The sequence below is a fragment of the Anolis carolinensis genome, chromosome 3 (assembly GCF_035594765.1).
Source record: "Anolis carolinensis isolate JA03-04 chromosome 3, rAnoCar3.1.pri, whole genome shotgun sequence".
Lineage (NCBI taxonomy): Eukaryota > Metazoa > Chordata > Lepidosauria > Squamata > Dactyloidae > Anolis > Anolis carolinensis.
Window position 1 is genome coordinate 259,674,146 of NC_085843.1, and position 22,844 is coordinate 259,696,989.

The following is a 22,844-nucleotide window of genomic DNA, read 5'->3' on the forward strand; positions in this document are numbered from 1 at the left end:
TGCAGATATGCTACACATATTCCTTTTTTCAGCACAGAAATGCCCTTATGAGAGAAACAATAATCCCAATGGATTGTGGCATGCAAAGAAGGTACAAAAAAAGGAGCTGGCAAATGTTATGCATGTGTTATTGACTGCAATTGGCAAGTGAAAGGCTTTTGGAGAACATGTGTGGAACAGAAGGCTTGATTGTTGTGTTTGTTACCTAGAATATGTTTTTCTTTTCATTGAAGTTACATTATGTCCCAAAGATTATTAAAAGTTGCGACATTCTTAAAGCTGCAGTCTTATGTGCTTATATAATGTATAAACTATTGCCAGTATTTTTTTTTTGTTTATATCCTTTGGACTCGTGGTTTAAGGCACATTCCTTGTTCAGCATGTGCCTTAAAGTTAATTTGGAATGCAGAGAAGACAGCAGCAGCCAGACACGGAATAAGAGTGAAGACAACGGATTAAAATTATCACCGCATGCAGAAATATTATGGAAAGGTGAACAAATTCTTATTTACCAGTTTCCCTGATGAACTCTTAGAGGAAAGGTGTATGTGAGAATAATTATATATGACCCCTTCCACACCTGAAAGTGGTTTCTTGCTTATCTTCTCAGGTGCTGTTATTTCAATCACGCAGACTGCACCCAATTTAAATTGCTACAGATAATATTGGATATGCATAAGTATAAGTTGACCTCATGTACAAATTGAGGACAAAATTATGAAGTTTTGAATAAGCTGAGGATGTAAAGAATGAAGTAAAGGAAAACAATGCCAAAGATCTTACAAAATTCTAGAAAATTAGTTGGATGAGGAGGGAACCAAGGCAAATTGTGGCTTTGATATATGGAGGAGGTAAGGTAAGTAGTCACTATTAGTCTACAAAAATATGGATCCATTCCATTGAGAAGAAAAAGAACCAACACTCACCCAGGGTACCAGACTCAACGACTGCTGATACCATTTTCCCACCCAAGAATTCAAAAAGGATAGAGACCCAATCAGAAATATTCTTAATGTAATTCTTAAATATTAGACTTATACATTATATACAGTAGCTATCACCATACCTCTTGTATGAAAATTATTTGCTTTATTGTAAGAAGCAACCAGTGCCAGTTTTAGCTGTAATTGCACTGGCAGTAACAATGGCTTCAATAACACCAGTGTCCTCTTGTATGTTAGACATCTAAAGACCTTACCAAAAAAAAGCTAGATAAATGAATACTAGCTTGGCATTCATTCATTATTTTTTGAAGACAGTGCTCTTCTGTCAGTCTGTTTTGTTGATTTTTGCTCACAATCAGTACCAATTCAAATGTAAGAATCCCTTATAGCATCTGCCAAAAAGTACATATTTCATATCTTGAAAAGGTCATTTTTGAACTGCAGCTCCAAAAATCATGGCTAGGGGGATTACTTTACAGGGGATGGAGATGGAAGTGTTTTTTTGTTTTTTTTTGGTGGGGATGACTAAACCGGCATTTAGCTTTGGAGGAAATGTTTGCTGCTGTTTGAATTTCACTTTCACAAAATTAAAATGTATGAATTTTTGGTGGATTTTTTAAAAGGTAGTGCAGGTTTTCAGCATTGAAAGCTTAAGCCTATTGCATTATTTAAATCTTCAGTAGTTGTTTTTGTTGCATTATTTGGAAATGCCATTTCTCTTTATTCAGTACCAATATCTGATCTGTAAAGCTATTCTGAACATGGCTTACCATAGAAAAGCAGCAGACAAATAAACATGATGTAAAAATGATGGCCAACTGCACTGTTAGCTAATTTTAGATGTGACAAAAATTACAAATATTGTAGATATTTATTTACTTGCTTTATTTTTATCTCACCTTTCTTCTACTACAGGGACACAAGGTGGCTAACAGCAACATGGCACAATATAAATTAAAATAGGTCAAATGCATAAAAGCAAACATTAAAACCAATCCAAGCACAAAAATACAATTGAAATACAACAAAAATACAATTTTGAATAGCTAAATCTCTTCCAGCTTTTGAAGGCACAAGATTTATGTGAAAAGCTAAAAAAGGTGATGGCTGAGGAATTTCACAAAACAAGGGTATACATCTATCTATAATAAAAGTTAAAATATATTTGTAAGTTTTTCTCTATTTTTAATGTATGCATCTATTTATATTTGTATGTATTTTCCATGATGGCTCCCACATACAGAGAATCCTGTGCTGACAATAGATATTGACCAAACTTGGCACACAATAGATAGGGACCAAACTTGACACACATACCCATCATGGCCTACTGGTGCAGTTTGGAGAAATGACAGATGAGGATGCGAGTTATATACTTTACTCAAATCCTTATGCATTCCCTATTGTGACCATTCATAAAATCCAAAACCAAACAATTACTAATTCTAACATTTATCATTACAAAAGACCTAACCTAGGCATTGGCGGGTGCCTAAGCATGTCGCCTATTGAAAATCTGAAAACATGAAATCTTTTATCTATAATGCAAATTAGAAAAAACTGCTTCCGAGTAGGAGAGTGGCAGAATGTATATGTGCTGGTCAGTTTGTTCATGACCTAAATATTTGTATAATGAGCAAATAATTTGCATACTATGCACATCCAGCTGCCTGGATGTAGATAGCTAGCCAGCCTATGAGAACCCCTGAGAGACACAAAAACTAGCATGGAAGGAAATACTGAATGAACACCTAGTGGAGACACTCAAAACTTGTGGCTAAAAGGAATAGCAATTAGACAGTTGGTAACATGAGCACCTGGCTGGGGGAGACAACAGCTTGGGGGGAAAAGCTGTGATGTAAGAAAAAAGATTGGCCTATTGGACTAAAAGTAGATAACGTTGCCTGTACCAAATTAAAGGCAAATCAACTCATTGAGAATTCTTGATCAGAAGGGAGAATGTTGGCAGATTGTTGAGATTAGGCTTTATAGTTATAAACCTATCATGGATGTTTATGCAGTAGTTAAATCATACTGAGTCAATTAGAATGTACAAGATGGAAGTTATTTATTACATTTAAATGAGGATACCTCTTTAATCTTTGTGATTGATTTGAATTGTATGTTCTTGTTTTATGTTAATTATTTTTTTTACTATGTTTAAATTGTTGTACGGTTTCTATTCAGCAATGGAATGTTTTGCTATGTTGGAAACTGCCCTGAGTCCTCTTGAGGAGATAGGGAGGTATATAAATTATTATTATTATTATTATTATTATTATTATTATTATTATTATTATTATTATTATTATTATTTTCCAGTAAGCTCAAGTTAATGCATGACTCTATTCTCATGCTCCCATTTTATCCTCTTAACAACCAGTCTGCAAAATATGAGGCTGAAAGGCCATCCAAAGGTTACTCAGTGAGTTTTATGACTGAGTGAGAACTTGAACCTAGATCTGCAAAGTCCCACTCCAGATATGTGTGAGATGCATATCTTGAGGCCCAAGCCTCAAGTGCTATTCATCTAGTTTTTAGGGACTTTTTAGTTCAAGGACTCCTGATGCTTCAGAATGCATTGTTAAGTCTTAAGGCCTGTGAAAGAAGGAAGAGCAAGATCAACAATTAGTCCTGGCCATCACAAAGTAAAGACCCCCTTCTTGAGTTTCCTATGGCTGTTGGAACTCCTTCATATTTTATTCCCTTTACAGAGCCTTAGTTCTAGGTATGAGGCAGCGGCAGGTCCCTTCCCGGCTAAATTACATCTGGCAAAAACCCAGATTAGATGTGTAGGGTTCGAACTTCACTGTGCGATGCCATGGGAGTGACACCAAAATGACTTATAACATTTGTGTGTGGTATTTCAGTAGAAATTTACTTGTTTATGTAAGAAATATGCTTGTAGTTTCATAAGTCCACCTTACCTGTACTGCATACCTTATAGGTATATGTGAAGACTGTGTACTAATTAACCCTTTGAACTCTCTAATGGGCACATGCTCCAGTCAGGCCTGTTATTATCACCCAGTGACAACAAAACTTCAAATTATGTGGTTTCATCTGGGAGCACCACAGGCATATTGTTGTTTTGTTGCTGCTATTTATTTTTTACAGTCACTGATTTTCCTGAATGTCCTGATATCTTAGCTACAATATTCTGGTTTGGTACAGTACTCTAAAGGCACAGGATCCCATCCAAACTTGGAAGCTAAGTAGGGCCAGCCTGGTTAGTACTTGAATGGGAGACACCCAATGAAGACCAGCTGCTGTATTTTAGACCACCTCTGAGTATCTGTGATATGAAATTCATGTGATCACCAAAACTCAACAGGTGGCTTGAAGGTACACACAAAAAGGTTCAGGAGGAGGTCCATTTATTTATTTATTTACAGTATTTATATTCCGCCCTTCTCACCCCGAAGGGGACTCAGGGCGGATCTCATTACATACAGGGCAAACATTCAATGACCATAAACATATCGGACAGAGACAGAGACAGACAGACAGAAGCAGAGGCAATTTAACTTTCTCCTGAGGGGATGTTCGATTCTGGCCACAGGGGGGAGCAGCTGCTTCATCATCCACTCTGATGGCACTTCCTCATTCCAACGTTGTAAATTAGTTAAAGTTGCCTCCCCACTTTTATAAGTGGTACCTTATTTTCTACTTGATAGATGCAACTATCTTTCGGGTTGCTAGGTTAGCAACGAGCAGGGGCTATATTTTATTTTTAATTGACGGGTGCACACCCCGCCGTCTAGGAGGGTGACACCTTGCATTAATGCACTGTGTAGCACCAATCTTGGTGGCGTTACAGTTGAGAATCATAAAACTGGGGGGGGGGGGGTCAATGTCTTTCTCAATATTCGTGGTATTTGAGCTTCAAAACTAAGTTAATACTTGGATGGGAGACCCCCAATGAATACCAGGTGCAGTGGGTGTATTTCAGAGGAAAATATATCCCTTGTCCTCAGAGGTTGTTAGGTCGGTTGCAAACTAGGCAAGTGGGGTTTATATATCTGTGGAAGGTCCAGGGTGGGAGAAAGAATTCTTGTCTGTTGGAGGCAAGTGTGACTGTTGCAATTAATCACCTTGATTAGCATTGAAAATCCTTGCAGCTTCAAGGTCTGGCTGATTCTTACTTGGGGAATCCTTTGTTGGGAGGTGTTAGCTGGCCCTGTCTGGAATTTGTTTTCTGAGTATTTTTTATTTACTTATTTTATAATTTTTAAATAGTGTTTCCTCGCTACTTTGCGGTTCACTTTTCATGGATTTGCTGTTCACATTTTTTAATAAACACTAAAATATAATATAAATCATAAAATAATATTATAAATCCCTCTTTCTACTTCCTTCCTAAGGAGAAGCCTAAGGAAGGAAGGAGAAGCCGAAGGGAGAGAAAAGGAGGCTGAAGCAGCTTTGTTTTTGCCTCACAAGGCATGCGAGTGCTTGAGAGGCGAGGAGGGGACAGAGATGCTACATGCAAGTGAGATTGTAAACAACACAAACATAGTGTCCCTACTTTGTGGATTTTCACTTATTGCGGGTGGTTCTGGAACGTAACCCCTGCGATAAGTGAGGGAACTGTACTGGTTGCCAGATTTTGTTCATTTTCATGGTTTCCTCCTTTCTGTTGAAATTGTCCACAAAATTTCATTGGCTTCTCTGTGTAGCCCGACAGGGTGGTTGTTATTAGGTTCCTTTCATCGGGTTATTTTAATCTAATGATTTTATCTTATATTGCAGCTATAGACCCCCCCAGCTTTGAAGTTGCCTGAATTGCATTGGTGGTTGTTTGATATCATTACTGTTGTATAAACCTTTGTTTTAATTTCTGTTTTATTATCTTCTTGTGTTTTAAACTGTGTATATTGTTAATGTATTTGTGCTGTTACTTTTGTAACATTGTGAGCCGCCCCGAGTCCCCATGGGGAGATGGTGGCGGGGTATAAATAAAGTTTTATTATTTTATTAGGACACAGCAAACAAGATAGATAAGCTGGATTTCATATCACAAAATCACAAGTTGAACACTTCCCAAGTGTCTAGGACTGTGTGATGTATTTTCGGATGATGTGTGCAGATCCCAGTAGGGTGGCCTTTTGCAGTTGGCAGATTGTAATTTTGTCAATGTCTATTGTTTCCAAATGCCGGCCGAGATCTTTTGGCACAGCACCCAGTGTGCCCATCACCACCGGGACCAACTGCACTGGTTTCTGCCAGAGTCTTCGAAGTTCAATCTTGAGGTCCTGATAGCAGCTGAGTTTTTCCTGTTGTTTTTCGTCAATGCGACTGTCACCTGGGATGGCAACATCAATGATCCAAACTTTTTTCCTTTCCACAACTGTGATGTCTGGTGTGTTGTGTTCCAGAACTTTGTCAGTCTGGATTCGGAAGTCCCACAGTATTTTTGCGCGCTCATTTTCCAATACTTTTGCAGGTTTGTGATCCCACCAGTTCTTTGCTGCAGGGAGGTGGTAGTTTTATTATTATTATTATTATTATTATTATTAGTTTTATTATTATTATTTTGAGAGTGGTCCAGCATTTCTGTGTCCTCAAATAATATGCTGTGTCCAGTTGGTTCATGAAGTGTTCTGCTATGGCTGCTTGTTGTCTCACAAGGTCTGCAGCAGGCATGGGCCAACTTCGTCCCTCCCTCCAGGTGTTTTGGACTTCAACTCCCACCATTCCTAACACCCTACCGGCTGTTAGGAATGGTGGGAGTTGAAGTCCAAAACACCTGGAGGGAGGGACGAAGCTGGCCCATGCCTGGTCTGCTAAAGCGTGCTGTTGCCTCACCAAAGTCCGACTCCGGAGAAGGCAGCCATGGAAGTTAAAGTGGTGTCAAGCTGTATTACTTCCATAGCGAAGTCCTGGGAATTCCTCGTCCCCCGCCGCGGAGTCGAGGGGTCCAGGCCTCGCCCCTTCTCCCCGGGCCCGCTGGGCAGGACTCCGGGGCGGGGCTTGGCCTGCCGGGCTGGGAAGGCGGGGTTTGGGGACCGGGAGGGAGGGAGGCAGGCCGGCCCCAGACGGAGAGGGAGCGGAGCGGCCGGCCGGCGCGTCCCGAGCAAAAGGCGCCTCGGGGAGGACGGGAGGCCACTGCGACGCCCTCCTCCCCGAAGACCAAGGCTTGGCGAGGAGGGAGAGCGGGAGCTTTGGGCAACATTGGGGGGAGGTTCCCCACTCCTCCTGACTCCTCCCGGAGTGGAGCGAGCGTGCAGCTTGAAATGAGGTGAGTTCGGGCGTGTTTCGGAAGGAGGTCTGGTCTCCCCAAGTTGGATGTGCCCGCCTTGCCCTCTCTTCCCCCTTCTCTGTTGGAAAGTTTTCTTCCAGCTCATCAGAGCCAGCGCCGAAGGGGGAAAGAATTGCCGCGAAAGTCCTTTCTCTCCCCTCCAAACACTTTCTCCGCCGGAGGAAAACTCAAGGTCTGAGGAGGGAGGCACAGGGAAAACTTGGGATGCGGTTGGGAAACAGCGTGGGAATTGTGGGATTATTGTATGTTTTCCGGGCTGTATGGCCATGTTCCAGAAGTATTCTCTCCTGACGTTTCGCCCGCATCTATGGCAGGCATCCTCAGAGGTTGTGAGGTATGGAGAAACTAAACAAGGAAGGTATATATATATATATATATATATATATATGTGTGTGTGTGTGTGTGTGTGTGTGTGTGTGTGTGTGTCTGTGGAAAGTCCAGGGTGAGAGAAGAACTCTTTGTCAGTTGAAGGCCAGTGTGAATGTTGTAGTTAATCACCTTAATTAGCATTGAAAAGCTTCATCTCAAGGCTTTTCCTGCCTGGGGGCATCCTTTGTTCAGAGTCATTAGCTGCCCCTGGAACTCAACAGAAAGGAGGAAACCATGAAAATGAACAAAATCTGGCTACCAGTATTAAAAAAAACTCAAAAATCAGAACAGTAAATAAGAAGCAGCACTATGAAAACAGAGGAGTTCCAGAGGCAGCTAGTGACTCTGAACAGAGGATGCCCCCAGGCAGGAAAAGCCTTGAGATGAAGCTTTTCAATGCTAATTAAGGTGATTAACTACAACATTCACACTGGCCTTCAACTGACCTACTGACAGACCCCACCTGGACATGGAAGGCGCCTTAAATGTATATTTAAATGTATAATTATGTATATTTTAATGTATATTCTTAATTTTATTGTAATTTTTAATCTTGATGGATTTATATATATATATATATATATATATATATATATGCTTATATTGTAAGCCGCCCTGAGTCCCCTGATGGGTGAAAAGGGCGGGGTAGAAGTGATGTAATAAATAAATTAAATAAACTGACAAAGAGTTCTTCTCTCACCCTGGACTTTCCACAGGTATATATATAAACCTTCCTTGCTTAGTTTCTCCACACCTCACAACCTCTGAGGATGCCTGCCATAGATGGGGTCAAAATGTCAGGAGAGAATACTTCTAGAACATGGCCATACACCCTGGAAAACATACAACAATCCTGTGATCCTGGCCATGAAAGCCTTCAACAACAGCATGGGAATTGCTATGCGGCCAAGAGGAGGACTCGAGATGAAAGGGGCATTTCCCCCTTTCAGAAAAGTATGGGGTGACCTATTTCATCTCCAAGGCTTCAGCTCATAACCCCACAATGACCCTGGAAGGGGGGACAACGCGGAAAAGGACTCTGGTGTAAAAGAAGCAGTCACAATCCGGTTAAAGGACTTAAAATGTGACAAGGGACTAAAACATACTCTTCCTTGAAGAGGCTGCTGTAAGGTCTTACTCAGGATAGCTTAGTAACCAGCCGGTAGGCTGTTAGGAATTGTGGGAGTTGAAGTCCAAAACACCTGGAGGGAGGGACGAAGTTTGCCCATGCCTGCTCGTAACACTGAGATTGTGCGCATGCTTCTCACATTAAAGAGAGCTTATTCTTGGACATACCCCCCCCCCAGTAGGACAGAAAGTAATCCAAAATGCTGGCTGTTGTGGTCATATCATTTGAAGGGATTATGCTTAAGGAAACTTTGGTCAAAGTGTGAAGGTGTCATTTAATGAAATGGGATATAACTCACTTTATTGCAGTGCATGACCAGATGCTGTAATAAATCTCGTAGTCCTTTACGTAATGCAAAACTTTGCTGTATAGACTTTGTACCATAAAGTATGCTGGATGACCTTGCACAGGATCCAGTGAGCAGTTCTCTACACCAGTGGTTCTCAACCTGTAGGTCCCCAGGTGTTTTGGCCTACAGGTCCCTGAAATCCCAGCCAGGCCACCAACAGGTTGAGAACCACTGATCTTCAACTTACAGCAACCCGATGCATTTCGTGGGGTTTTCTTAGGCAAACAATATTCAAGAGAGGATTGGGGCAGTTCTTTCCTCTGGGATATAGCCCATAGTATTCATTGGTGGTCTTTCATTGGTGATTTCATAGAATCATAGAGTTGGAAGAGACCTCATGGACCATCCAGTCCAACCCTCTACCAAGAAGCAGGAAATCACATTCAAAGCACTCCTGGCAGATGGCCATCCAGCCTCTGCTTAAAAGCCTCCAAAGGAGGAGTCTCTACCACACTCGGGCAGAGAGTTCCACTGCCAAACAGCTCTCACAGTTAGGAAGTTCTTCCTAATTTTCAGGTGAAATCTACTTTCCTGTATTTTAAAACCATTGTTCCGCATCCTAGACTTGCTCAGAGGTTGATATCCTTGAACTCTGGTGCTTTGACTTCTGGTTTGTTAGTGTTTCCTCATAGGTAAGTTGATAGAAAATGGTTGAAGCTCCTTTTCTGCTCAAAATTGAAGATACTGATGTTGTGCTCTTTTAACACTGTTCTTGTAGCATGTGGACATCTTTGTTTTGAAATGGAGAGGAGTTTGGAAAAGAATTATATGTGATAAGGAACAGTGTTCAGTTTTTTAAAAAGTTGCATTGGCTACAAGCTTCGCCTGAGAGTGTGTTTCTAGACAACAATCCAATTTTCTAATGTTATGTCCACATTTGTGTTCCCAGTATCATCACACTGCATCATACTGGATTCACCATGAGGAAAGTTTAATTTTAAAATGCTGGAAGTGTGGTTGGTGGCAGAGATACTGAATGCTGGAACCACTTTGGTTTCTTTTCCCCCCCACCATGGGCCCAAGTTCAATTTTTTAAATTAGGTGGACCCCTTTCCAATGATGCATTAAAGAGGAAAGGGGTTATAGTAAGTTGTATCGTTAGTATAATTTCACTCTGGTTTCTAGAATTCATAAAATATATATTTCTGGTGAATTCATTGCTGTAGGAAAGCTAAAGGAATCTTTCTATGCCAATTAAAGCAACATTGTGCATTCTATGCTTTTTCACAAATAGAACTTGAGCCAATAAAAATTACTGCTTCACCTGCTTTATTTCTTTACTGAAAACCCACTGTGCCAACAACCATTTATGCACAATTATTTTTGGCAAACATTCTTGCTCTGTTAGTAGCCCATTTTTAAAAACAATTCCCTTTCCCCTGCTTTGTTGTTCAACAGTTAATGTGGGGGGGGGGGGGGGATAACAAAAATCCACATTCTTCCAAATAAAACATGCTAGTTTTACATTGCCTTTCTATGGATACTGTAATGTAGCAGCCATCGCCAGATCTGCTGACTATACGGAATTAGAATATGATAGAAGAGAGACAGGAGCTCTTCTGATGAAACACACATGTCTGCTCTAAAGGTCTTGATTAGTTTAATAAATTAATAGTTTAATAAATTTACTATCAGCAGTGTTCCTGCCAGTGATAGGCTCCAAATGAATGCATTCTGAAGGCGCTTTGGAGTCAGATCTTTGGACCCCTCAGAGTTTTTTTGTGTCAGGAGCAACTTGAGAAACCGCAAGTCATTTCTGGTGTGAGAGAATTGGCCATCTGCAAGGACATTGCCCAGGGACCGCCTGGATGTTTTACCATCCTGTGGGAGGCTTTTCTCATGTCCCTGCATGGGGAACTGGAGCTGACAGAGGGACTCACCCGCTCTCCCCAGATTCTAACCACCAACCTTTTGGTCAACAGTCCTGCTGGCACAATAATTTAATCCGTTGCACCACCGGGGGCTCCGACCCCTCAGATGATGATGATGATGATGATTTTATTTGCCTCTCCACAAGGCTCAAGGGATGCCACAGAACAATTAAAATACATAAACATTGTAAAAATACTACAAATACACACATTAAAATGTATTTCTATAAAAGCTACACATTAAAATGTATTTCTGTAAAATACATGTTAAAAGTATTTTAACATGTATGGTCCAGGATTAAGCCTTCCCCTACTTAATCCCTTGATTTTAGTGCAGGGCAGGACATTTTGAATATAAAGGATCTCTTGGTTTGTGTCTCACTTGTTCTTTTCTTGTTTAAAAGGACTGATTACACTCCTGATGTCCAGTTGACTTTACCTATTGGAATGGATGGACAAAATGAAGTGGATTTTTCCAATAATAACATTGCACCATTGTGGAGGAGAAGATCTGCTCACCAACTCCATTTGCATGCAAAGAACAAGCCTAGGCCCCAATCCTACCAGAGTTCCACCGGGGTCCTCTTCACTGATTTTCCTGTAGAAGACAGAGACACATTTACTTTAACTCAGCGTGCAGAAACAATTACTTCTCCAGACATCAAATCCATTCAAAGAAATCCTCTACGCTTTGGCTGCAGTTTTGACTCTGTGCCAAATGGCAAGGTTCAATTTTCAGAGTGTAAAGCTGTCTCCCCAAGGCTTTCTGAACAGTCTCCTCAAACCTTGAAAATGGTTCCAAACAAGTCTATAAATTTTACAGCCAATGGTTCAGTAGGCAGTAAGCTGGTTAACCGAGGAAGAGTTTCCAATCAGACTGGACAGATTCCTGAGCAGGATCAAACTGCTTGCATATCAGGTCTTGGATCATCACTTACAGAAGTCATGCATTCACCAAATAACAACACAACTGCTGCGTTTGTGTTACAACCCAGCCAACTTTCTAAAAACTCAGAGCAGACATCTGCCAGCCTATCTGCTTCTTTGGAGCAACAGCATCTGCCTCTCCAAAGACTACCATCAAATCAGAATGAGATTACAGAAACACCACCTGTGGTGCTGAGCACAAATAGTCCTGTTGCCTTAAAAGTGGGAAAGCAGCAGATCATCCCTAAGAGTTTAGCTTCTGAAATAAAAATAACCAACAAAGCCAACAGTCAAAATGTAGAACCAAACAGAAGAGTTCTGAAGGTTCGTAGCATGGTAGAGACTCATGGCATGCCTTTGGTAGGTGGTGGAGACGAAGCAACAGATGGTGACAGGGAAAGCCCAGGAATACTAAGACGAAGTTTGCGGTCCACTTCATATCGCCGTGCTGTTGTGAGTGGTGTTGATTTTGACAGCACTGCCAATGTTAAGATTAAAAACAGGATGTCTCAACCAGCACTGAAGGCAGTCCTGGAGGACAAGGAGAGATTCTCCAGTTTAGGAAGAATAAAGGTATGTACATTCATTCAATTTATTTTATTAATGATTTGCAATTGGGCTTTTTATTTAAAAAACATGATTTTTATGGTGTATTTGTAATCCATTCACCTTACAAGAGATTCAGAGTAGTTTCAGAACATCCCTCTTAAACAGTTACAGATAGTACTTTGCCATAAACCACCTACTGAGCTCGTTCACACTGTAATCTGTATTATTCCTGCTGTACTAAATGCTTTCTGGAATAATGAAAAGATGTATTGAGACAGAGTAGCTGACAAGATTCATCTTTCTGATTTGTCAGCATTGTAATTCAGCTAATGATAGGGCAGTGATGGTTGGAACAAGTGTAGGGGGAAGCCTCTTCCTGAATTACACTAGCTCATGGGTGCAGTGGAAGAAATCCAGTACAGTTAACATCAGAGAAGCGAAAAAGGGAGAAGCCAAGTGCCACTCTGGATGAAAAAATCATTCTCTCCACACATTGATAATGAATGGCTTAGATCTATGTTGCAGTGGGAAATGCACATTTCATAGGTGGGATTATGGCACATAGAAAAGATGTCAGCCACAGATGCAGGCGAAATGTAAGGAGAAAATGCTGCAGGAACATGGCTATACAGCCTGGAAGCCACACAACACTCCAGTATAAAAGAAAATTGGTAGTTTGTGGGGCTGAAGGAGAGAGAAATATGTTCTCCACAAAGAGGACTCTGTTTGGTTGTGTGCCCATTTTCAAAAACTTGCTGGTTTGATACCAATAGAAAATAAAAGAGTGCTCCTTTTCCCCTCTACAATATACTTTCCTATCCAACATATACATAATGTGCTAAAGGTTGACTAAATGATCTCCTGAGATGTTGGATTACAACGTCTGTTTTAATATGCTGGGCAGGGATAATACCAATTGTAGTCCAACCAGTCATGCATATCTTTCCCAAGCTGAGAAAAGTTTATCTAAGTACAGGTTGCTTAAAGGTGAAATATCCTCATTATTATTAACTGTTGACCCAAGGAGCTTGTACTGAAAATATCTCCAAAAAGGAATCTTTGCTGCCATGTGACAAAAGTCTATTTGAAAGCTTTATTAAAGAGCAATATGTTATACTTTTCATTTCATATAGACATCTCCCATTCAAATTAAGAAGCAATGCAGGCAGTTGTTGAACACACACAGTCACATTTTTAGCTGATTTCAGTGACCAACTTCTTTTTCCTAAGATTTTCTTCCGAAAATCTGTCTTTGAAACTCATAAGGCCAAGAAAAATTAGTAGAGTTCTTTCCATCTCTGTGCTCAAAGCTGAGGAGGGAAAGGGAAGTTCTGCTCAGTAGAAAACTGGGGATGGGGGAGGAACAGAAGCTTGTTTTGATTTTTTGTTTGTAGGTGTTCAAAACTCCTGTTGGGTGCAAAGGCAAGCCGTGCATCTTCTCTTGTCTCTACCTTGGATCTGGAAAGGAAATACAGTATGTGTTGGCTTGCTCTGTCTCTTGTATCTGTGGGAGAGCAGAATCAAGGCAAATTCCAAGCATACTTGATTCTGCTCAATATTGAGGCTGAAGAGGATATGGGGTCTTTTTTCTTCTTTTCTGCTCCTGGGTCTTGTGTGCTGAGATTTGTCAGGTGTCTTGTCATGGTGAATGAGTCAATAAAACCTTTAATTCTATAGCATATTTGTCTTCATTTATACTGAAAACAGTTCCCTGCGAACACTCAGGAACTTGAAATGCACATCTCCTCTTTGCACATTATATGTTCTATGATGAACAGTACTTTACATGGAACATATGACTACTGCATAAAGTGTGAATATGTCCTGGCATGAAGACAAGAACCTGGCTTTCTTGTGTCTTTGATCAAGTTCTTTAGACATTGGAATACAATGTCTAAAGAAGCTCTTTCTAGACCTTTGTGAAAGTATTATCATTATAACATTGGTTGAGTTATTGCTCACTGTGAACTATCAGCTTTGAGCCAGGTCTATAAATCCATGGGCATATAGTGCATCTCTAGACCCAAGGGACTGTGGCTTCATTTATCCATGGACTGAGGTTTCATGGGAGTTATACTGAACTCTGGAGGATCTTTCTAGAATCAACACAATACCAGTGGGCTGTGTGTTCTGTACTGCAAACATGAGAAGTGGGATGAGGTACCGTCTGTTCTTGTATAGTAATTAGAAAGATTCACGTTGCATGAACCTTTTGTTAATAATATATATCAATTGCTGTACTGTGTTCTGATAAGGATATTTGGAATTCCTAATTTCGGAGTATAGATATGCACAGATAAACTTCCTTGGCCTTTCAGTTGCGTATAGACATGTTCAAATGTGGCACAGAAGAATTTGCTTCTAGTTTCTTATATGTTCCTTAACACCATTGCATTTACATAATTATTAGTATAGTCCTATTTATATTATCTCTTATTGCATGTGGTTGTTTCCAAAGACATTTCAAACCCACAAACTAAGCTGTTTGTTGTGAAGAAAACATCTCTACCAAACCTAAACGTTCCTTTTGCATCTAACTGCATTCTCAATAAACTTAGTAAGGAAAGTCCAAGTAAACATATTTGTATAGTTGAGATACAGAAACATGATTTTTTTTGGTGTTGTCTGCTAAAAGTAGGTTTTTTATATTAATGTCCAATTTAATTTTAGAGTGATTGGGCCCACACTAATTGTCAATGTAGAAGGACACTGAAAGATTCTGACTTCCCAAAGTCACCTAGTGGGTTTCCATGGCTGATTGGGAATTTGAACCTGGTCTTCAGAGTCATTTTGCTGTAGTGGTTTGAGTGTTGGGTTACAACTTTGGAGACCAATGTCTGAATGCCCAAACAGCCATGAAAATCCACTGGGTGACCTACACTCTCTTAGCCTCTGAGGGAAGAATGGCAAACTCAGTCTGAAAAAACTTACCAAGAAAACACTGTGATAGGGTCACTACATTGTTGTAAATGCCCTGAGGTCATACAGCAATTTCAGAGTTCTAGTCCAGTGCTCAAACCGCTGCACAACAGTAGATCTCACTCTCAAAGCTAGGTATACTTTTAATAACATATTTAGGTAAAAAATCTACAGGATGTCTTAAAATTGTATAGTGAAGCACTCCAGAACTCACCAGGACTAACCATAATTATTGTTGCTGTACTCAAACACATGTCGATGTAGTTAAGTTAGTTCTTGTGTGGTTTTTCATGGCTTGTTTGTTATGCTACTGTACATCCATTTAAATAAAATTTCCTTTGTGAAGGAGTTCTCAGTACACAGTTTTAAAACAAATGGTATTTTATGGAATGGAAAACCAAAGCATGTCTGTTTTATACAAAAGCTATGGACTTTTAGAAATAATTATGAATTAATGAAATCACTTGCATATTTATTAAACTCTACAAAAATGAACCACTTGTCTGCTTCCTTTAAAAGAATTTGTTCTATTCAGAAGTAAAAATTATTCACAACCCAAATGTACCATGTGATGCAACCTGATATGCATGTGGAACTCCTCTGTTTGCTGGTTTCTAGTCCAGTTATTTTGATGGAGGCAGCAAGTCCATGTGTGTATCTTTTTGTGGTGGTTTTGGTGGGCTCTGAAGTGCTTTCAACTTTTCCAGAGTTATAAATACTTTGTGGCAGAGGTTGCAAGTATGTCTTGCTAATGACAAAATATTTATTCACATTTGTTTGTAGCATTTCTTTTGCTTATGCTACTTGCTACATATATTCACCATCCTTTCTCTTCATCTTAGAAGAAAATGCTGAAAGGACAAGGGACCTTTGATGGAGAAGGTAAGAATGTTGTTTGTTTAGGGCTTTTGGATAATTTGATGCAGAATGCACAGAAGGAAACAAATAAGGTGTATTTTGCAAACAAAGTTTTGTACTAAGGCGTAACTAAACAGATTTCTTTGTGTGTATTTACTGAGGTGCAAACAGTCTTCTATTCTGTTAGGGTTGGAGATGGCTGAACTTCTAAAAATTATAAAATATATGGGATTTTATAAAATGAAAATTTCAGGGTTTTTTTTACATTTAGGCAGAGGTTAGGGAACCAATTTGGGAGAACTATAGTTTCCAGAATTTATCGACTGACCAGTTGTAATTATCATAGCCAGTGGTGAAGCATACTGAGTTTAGTCTAGCAGCAATTGAAGGATTACAGGTTCCCTGTGCCTTTGTTTAAGAAGACTATGACTTTAAAAACACTGTTTTCAAAATACAGTAAATGATTTCACCAATATAGAGTGAGTTGGTGTTTCTTTGTTTCTTGCTACCATTTCTCTTGACAAGTAGTGTAGCTATTTGGTTCTCTCATGTCTGTTGGAGTTATCAGTCTTGTCTATAGTGGGTTATCTCTCCATTCACTCCTCTTACCCTTCCCCAATTTGCATCTGCTTTGTTTTGGATCAGCTCTCAAGTCCATCAAAAAGGCATGTTTGTCATCACAATATTTCAAGCTTTTCCATACTCCTTTGATGATAAATTTTCCAAGCAATAGTTTATTTATTATTTACTAACTAGATTGCCCCACCCAAACATTTTATGAGGCCTTTTGTTTCTTTTTCAACAGCATTAAAAAAAAACTTCCTTGGACTTTGCTGCATTTGCTTCACTACACTTATAAATTTATCAAGATTTTATCCTCTTTGGTTCTTAATGTCAGTGTTGATCTAGTTTTTTTCTTAAAAGCTTCATTTCTTTACCTCTGAAACTACATCATATTCTTGTAGCTATGATGTACATACTGACCTGGCATAGTGTGTATACTTGTTAGCTTCTTATTGGTTTCCCAGAAAGGTGGTTGTTTGGCAGAGTCGTCCTACCACGTGCTGTTATAGCATTACATATTTACATATGACACATATTTTCCTACAGTTTATAGACTCTTTCAATTCAGGCTGTAAAGGGCTGAGCTCTGACATAAGAATCTTAAGAGGAATGACTGAGTGCCTAGTGAGCAGATAGTGTTCAGATTTTGTTCCCAATTGGCAAAGAAAATCAATAAAGCAGAAGCATAATGATCCAATGCAAATACCTTGGAATAAGTTCCTGCAAAACTTGTTAGATCTTTCTTATAACTAAATGCATGCAGGATTGCAAAATGGAAAACACAGTTCAATCTTACTAGTCGAGGTTTTATTTTAACATTTTATGGCTGATTTGTGTTCATGCTGAAGTAAAGAGCAGCCCCCTTTTTATTTTATTTTAACATTTTAGCTTTTATGTCATATACCAACGTTCTCTCTGTGGTATCTTCTGAACTCCTCTCTGTTGTAGGTATGTATTAGCAGGGTTACACAACATGACAAGCCATGTAAAACCTGGCTTGTCAATTATGAGCAGCATACTAGTGTTTGCAGAAGAAGAAACTAATGAAACCACAAAGATTTGCTCCATTGTTTTGGGATTCTCCCCTCTTCCCCAAACACAAATACAGCTGCTGGTGTTTCCCTTGCAACAAACCAAAGAAACCTGAAATTCTGAATTCTTTGTCTGAATTGTTGCAGGGAAAAGTCAGAGCACTGCTTGTATTCTGGTGACACAGTAAACAGGTTGAAGCTGAAGTGACAAGCAGCAAAAATGTATTTGCTCCTTGTATGTGATAAGTGAGTGATGGCAACATGAAGCATGCTGGGAAGACATTTTCCATATTGAGTCATTTTGCAGGCAGAATCTGGAATCAAAACATAGTCTTGGTTAATTTTCTTAATGCTTGTTTTGCCATGACCATTACAAAGGTTTATTTCCATGAGAGGAACAGTATATTCATGGTCAGGATCTAAAACCACAACAGGCATTTGCCATAAGAGTTCCTTGTAAGCAGAGCTGACTTTTGTAATATAAGAAGCTATCATTACATTCTTGATTTGGGGAAGTATATATAAAATTAACACATAATTGTTATTTAATGAAATCTTAATTTTCCAACAGATCAGTGAGCTTTTGGCTATGATATTTTTTAAGTTTGTTTCAGTGTTTCAAAGTATCATTTTCTTGACTATTTCTTATGTGTTATAAATTACCTTGCACACAATCTTATGGAAAGGCAGAATAAGACATGTTGAGGATTCAATCCAAATTTTGCTGAATACTTTATTCCAGTGCCAGAACAAGGAGTTCTATGGCTGCTGAAGTTGGGGTATATGTCTTCTGAAGTTGGATTTTCTGGTGGAAATTTTAGATGTTTGGAGCTTAAACCTGCAGTAGCTTGCCTTTGCAGCAATTTTAATCTATAGCACTGTTGTGGCTTTGCAGCTTGTCACTAAGAGATTATCTAGTTTCTGGATCACCTTTTTAAAAGTAAGACTGTTTGTACTCACTATATTTAAAAAGGCAAGGAAAGCTGAATATAGTAGTGCAAATTATGCAACTCAGGGAAATAAAATGTATTCCCTTGTGTAATATAACATGTGTCATGTATCCATTGGGGAAGAAGAGAGATTTACCAGGCACTGCCCACAGATATGCAACCCTAATTTTGCAAGCATACGGTTTAGAAACTTGTCATGGTCAAAATGAAAACTGAACATCTGAAGAAGTTTAATTCACTGCTTGCTGGGACACCACATAAGCTTTCATACTAACTAGTTAAATTGAATGTTCACCCAAATACTCTGCATTCATTCAAGCAGAAGCTGAGAGAGAATAAAACTAATTTTGATTCTCTCTTAACAAAGAACACTAGCTATTATTGAATTCAGATGGAAGGCATCTCTCTCTTTTTTTTGGTGGTGGTACAGTGATCTATTGTTGCTGTAATGTGTAGTATGCTAGCCCATTGTCTGTCTTGAACAAAACTCTGTCTTTGTCTTCAGAGTTTGAGATGCATAATTATGTTATTTAGAAACTCTTTTCAAACCAATTTTCTTTTGTGTTTTTTTCTCTCCAGAAAATGCTGTGTTATATCAGAACTACAAAGAAAAAGCTCTTGATATAGATTCTGATGAAGAGTTGGAATCAAAAGAACACAAGTCAAATGAAAAAATAGTTATTCAATATAAACCTTTGAGATCAACATGGAGTCAGTTGTCTGCGGTAAGTGTCATGGCGTTACAAAGCCCATATCTAATTTGGAATGCAGCCTTGCCTGTAAGCAAGCCTCTTTATCTGTCAGTGTCCTTTTCAACTTGAGGTTTTACAGCCAACCCATTGCCCTCAAACTACCTCTCAAAGTGAGGTGTTAGGTACATGTGGTTAATACTCAGTAGTTGTAATTGACAAAGGTACAGCTCCGGATCTGCATTCCTAACTTTGTTTTGAGTCATAGTTTCTAGGCAAACAATTAATACAAGTTAACTGTGCTAGGAGTTATAAAACCATTTGCCTTCAGGGTTTTATTGGAGTGAAGGGGAGACCTTGAAGCATTTTAAATAGAATAGCCATATGGAGAGAGTTAATGAAAATATGCACCATGAAAATGAGGAGGATAAGCAAAGCGTCTATTTTTATTAACACTATGCTGCTTCATGTTGTCTTAGCCTGCATTAATGGAAGTGTAGTTTCCAAGTCAAGGAAAGTAATAGTCCCACTATATTCTGTACTTGTATCAGTCAGGCCCAATCTAGAGTACTGTGTTCAGTTGTGGGTGTCTTATTTTAAACAGATAATTGACAAGTTGGAGCAAGTTCAGGGGATGATAAGAGGTATAGAAAACTAAATATATGAGAAGAGATTGAAGGAACTGGACATTTTGAGCTTGTTGAGAAGATTGAGGGGTGCATGATCATAGTCTTTAAATACCTCATGGGCTGCCACAAAGAGGAGACAGACCTATTCTCTGCTGTCCTAGAAGGTAAAACTAGGTCTTGTGGTTTGCAGTAACAGGAGGCTAGATTTTAATTGAACATTAGAAGGAAGTTGTTGACAGTGAGAGCATTTCAGCAATGAAATCAAGTGCTTAGAGAGGTGGTGAGGTCCCCGTGTGTGTGAGAGAAAGAGAGAGAGAGAGAGAAACATACACATGTATTTAGTTTTGTTTATTACCTTTAAAGGCTTATTTTGTTTAGGACTAAGGTACCTGAATGGAGCCCCTGGTGGCACAGCGGGTTAAACTGCTGAGCTGCTGAACTTGCTGACTGAAAGGTTGGTTTGAATCTGGGGAGCGGGGCGAGCTCCCGTTGTTAGCCCCAGCTTCTGCCAACCTAGCAGTGGGAAGGTAATCACACTCCATGCAGTCATGCCGGCCACATGACCTTGTAGGTGTCTATGGACAACACTGGCTCTTTGGCTTAGAAATGGAGATGAGTACCACCTCCGAGAGTTGGACTTTAAGGTACCTGATGGAATACCTTCTCCCACATCCATATGCTGGCTAAGATCTTATTCAAAGGCCCATCTCTATGTGCCTTCATTATCTGAACCGAGACTAGTGGCAGCTTTGAAGAGGACCTTGATTACCTGAGTACTTCAAATCTATTTAAACAAAAAAATCAAGTCTTTTTAATATTTCCTGATGGTTTTCAGAGTGCTTCTGTTTAATGGTTTGGTTTTTGTATTTTTTAAAGTGGAAACATGTCAAAATTTTACATATCCTTCTTTTATATACATAAGAATTTTTGTTGTTTTCATATTTAGTTCATTGTGTAAAATATAATGTGATAGATTAGCATTTAAGCATGAAATCCCTATGTTAGAATTTTCTTTTCTTCCAGTCTTTCTTGAATATTGAAGGGTTTTTTATCTGAAGATATTTTGTCATATCTTTATATTGTAAATCAATATAAAATTCAATTGGAAGTTGTTCTATATTTTTTCAATAAATAACTAAAATTGTAATTTGAGTTTTGGCTACACCAAACTTCTTTTTTTGCTTCATTTTAACAGATGTTCCTATTAATTTCACAGTAAGATTTTTTTCTAAAGCAGCATTTCTCAACCTGGGGGTTGGGACCCCTGGGGGAGTTACAAGGGAATATCAGGAGGGTTGCCAAAGATCATCAGAAAACACATATTTCTCATGGTTTTAGGAACCCCTTTGGCAGAGAAGGCTGAAAATCTGTCCTCTTCCTTTTTGGAAACAGACAGTAAATCCTGTCAATGTGGGTGAACTATAACTCCCAACCTCTGAGGTCAGTCCCCTTGAAACCCCACCAGTATTCAGAGTTTGGCATGTTGGGTATGTGCGGCAAGTTTATTAGTTCCATCACCAGTTTGGTACAAAGTTATCTCTGAGTGTTGGTGAACTCCAACTCCAAGAATTCAAAAACAGCCCCCCTCCCCTAATCCTACCAGTATTCAATGTTGGCCATGTAGGTATCAGTGCCAAGTTTGGTGCAGATCCATTATGGGCTGAGTTCAGGGTGCTCTTTGATTGTAGGTTAGCTATAAATCTCAGCAACGACAACTCCCAAATGACAAAATCAGTCCCCCCCTCCCAACACCACCAATATTCAAATTTGGATGTATCGGGTATTTGTGCCAAGTTAGGTCCAGTGATTGAAAATACATCCTGCATATTGGATATTTACATTATGATTCGTAACAGTAGCAAAATTACAGCTATGAAGTAGCAACAAAAATAATGTTATGGTTGGGGTGGGGGGGGGGGGGGACACCACAACATGAAGAACTGTATTAAGGGGTTGTGGCATTCGTTGTTGTGCCCACTGTTCTAAAGCCTTCTTTGGACACTGTTCTAACTTGAATTTAATGCTAATTTATGTTTAAATCCAGTATGAAAGAACTTGTTTGAACCTCATTTTGTCTATTCTCTATTCCTCCTTGCCCTCCAATCTAAGCTACAAAAGGGAGCTGGGAGACCCAACTTGAGCTCCCAGTCCCATCTGAGAAACTGCTTAATTTTAACTGTGACTTAATGGAATGAAACAGAATAAGAAACCAAAGGTTGGGAAAGAGGTTGTTGCTGCTGTTGTTGATGCTGTTGCTCGGTGTTGGTGTCTACCTCCCAGAAAGACTAGTCCTGGTAGTGAAGATGACTAGGGGATTCTGATAGTTGTGGTCTAAAAAAGAACCTTTTCCAAGGTCTATCTGAAACTATGATTTGATCTATGGTTGTTTCAGTAAAAAAAAGTTACCCACATTTTGTTTAGCTCAGAACTTTGGTTCTGAGCCATGGTCATTGTTATCTCCTCCAGAGCTGTGTGTTGGAGTGGGAGAGGGCTGGGCAGCATTGTTCAAGCTCAAAGAGGGTGATAATCATGGTGTTAGAAATCATGTGCATGGCTTTGAAGCACTAACATTTAATCTGATTTGCAATCTTAGCATTATCAATGCCAGTTTCATGTAGATGGTTCCCACACTGTTACATAGGGTAGAATTGTCAGAGAAATCTATATATTAGCCACTTCCCATATAACCAGAAGTTTCAGGATTGCTAGAGCTGTGGTTGAATCAAATACACACATGTGGGTCTAACATTTGATACAGGTATGAGTTTCCATGTAGTTTCACAGATTCAGAAATAGTTGAGCAAATA

At 39.4% G+C, this 22,844-nt stretch overlaps 1 protein-coding gene across 4 annotated transcripts in view; it reads left to right on the plus strand.

Annotated features, from left to right (window-relative positions):
• Positions 1-496: 496 nt before the first annotated feature.
• The window catches only part of arhgef26 (Rho guanine nucleotide exchange factor 26), a 97,992-nt gene continuing 75,644 nt past the window's right edge, over positions 497-22,844 (plus strand). The window contains exons 1-4 of one of the 4 annotated variants that reach the window (XM_008106139.3): positions 497-856; positions 11,326-12,421; positions 16,159-16,198; positions 19,299-19,444. In XM_008106139.3, coding sequence (XP_008104346.1) covers positions 843-856; positions 11,326-12,421; positions 16,159-16,198; positions 19,299-19,444 — 1,296 coding nt within the window. In that variant the 5' untranslated portion in view covers positions 497-842. Of the gene's footprint in view, positions 857-6,941; positions 7,183-7,209; positions 7,376-11,325; positions 12,422-16,158; positions 16,199-19,298; positions 19,445-22,844 lie in introns of those variants that run through there. The other 3 variants (XM_008106140.3, XM_016992042.2, XM_003218230.4) reach the window with 3 other exon arrangements.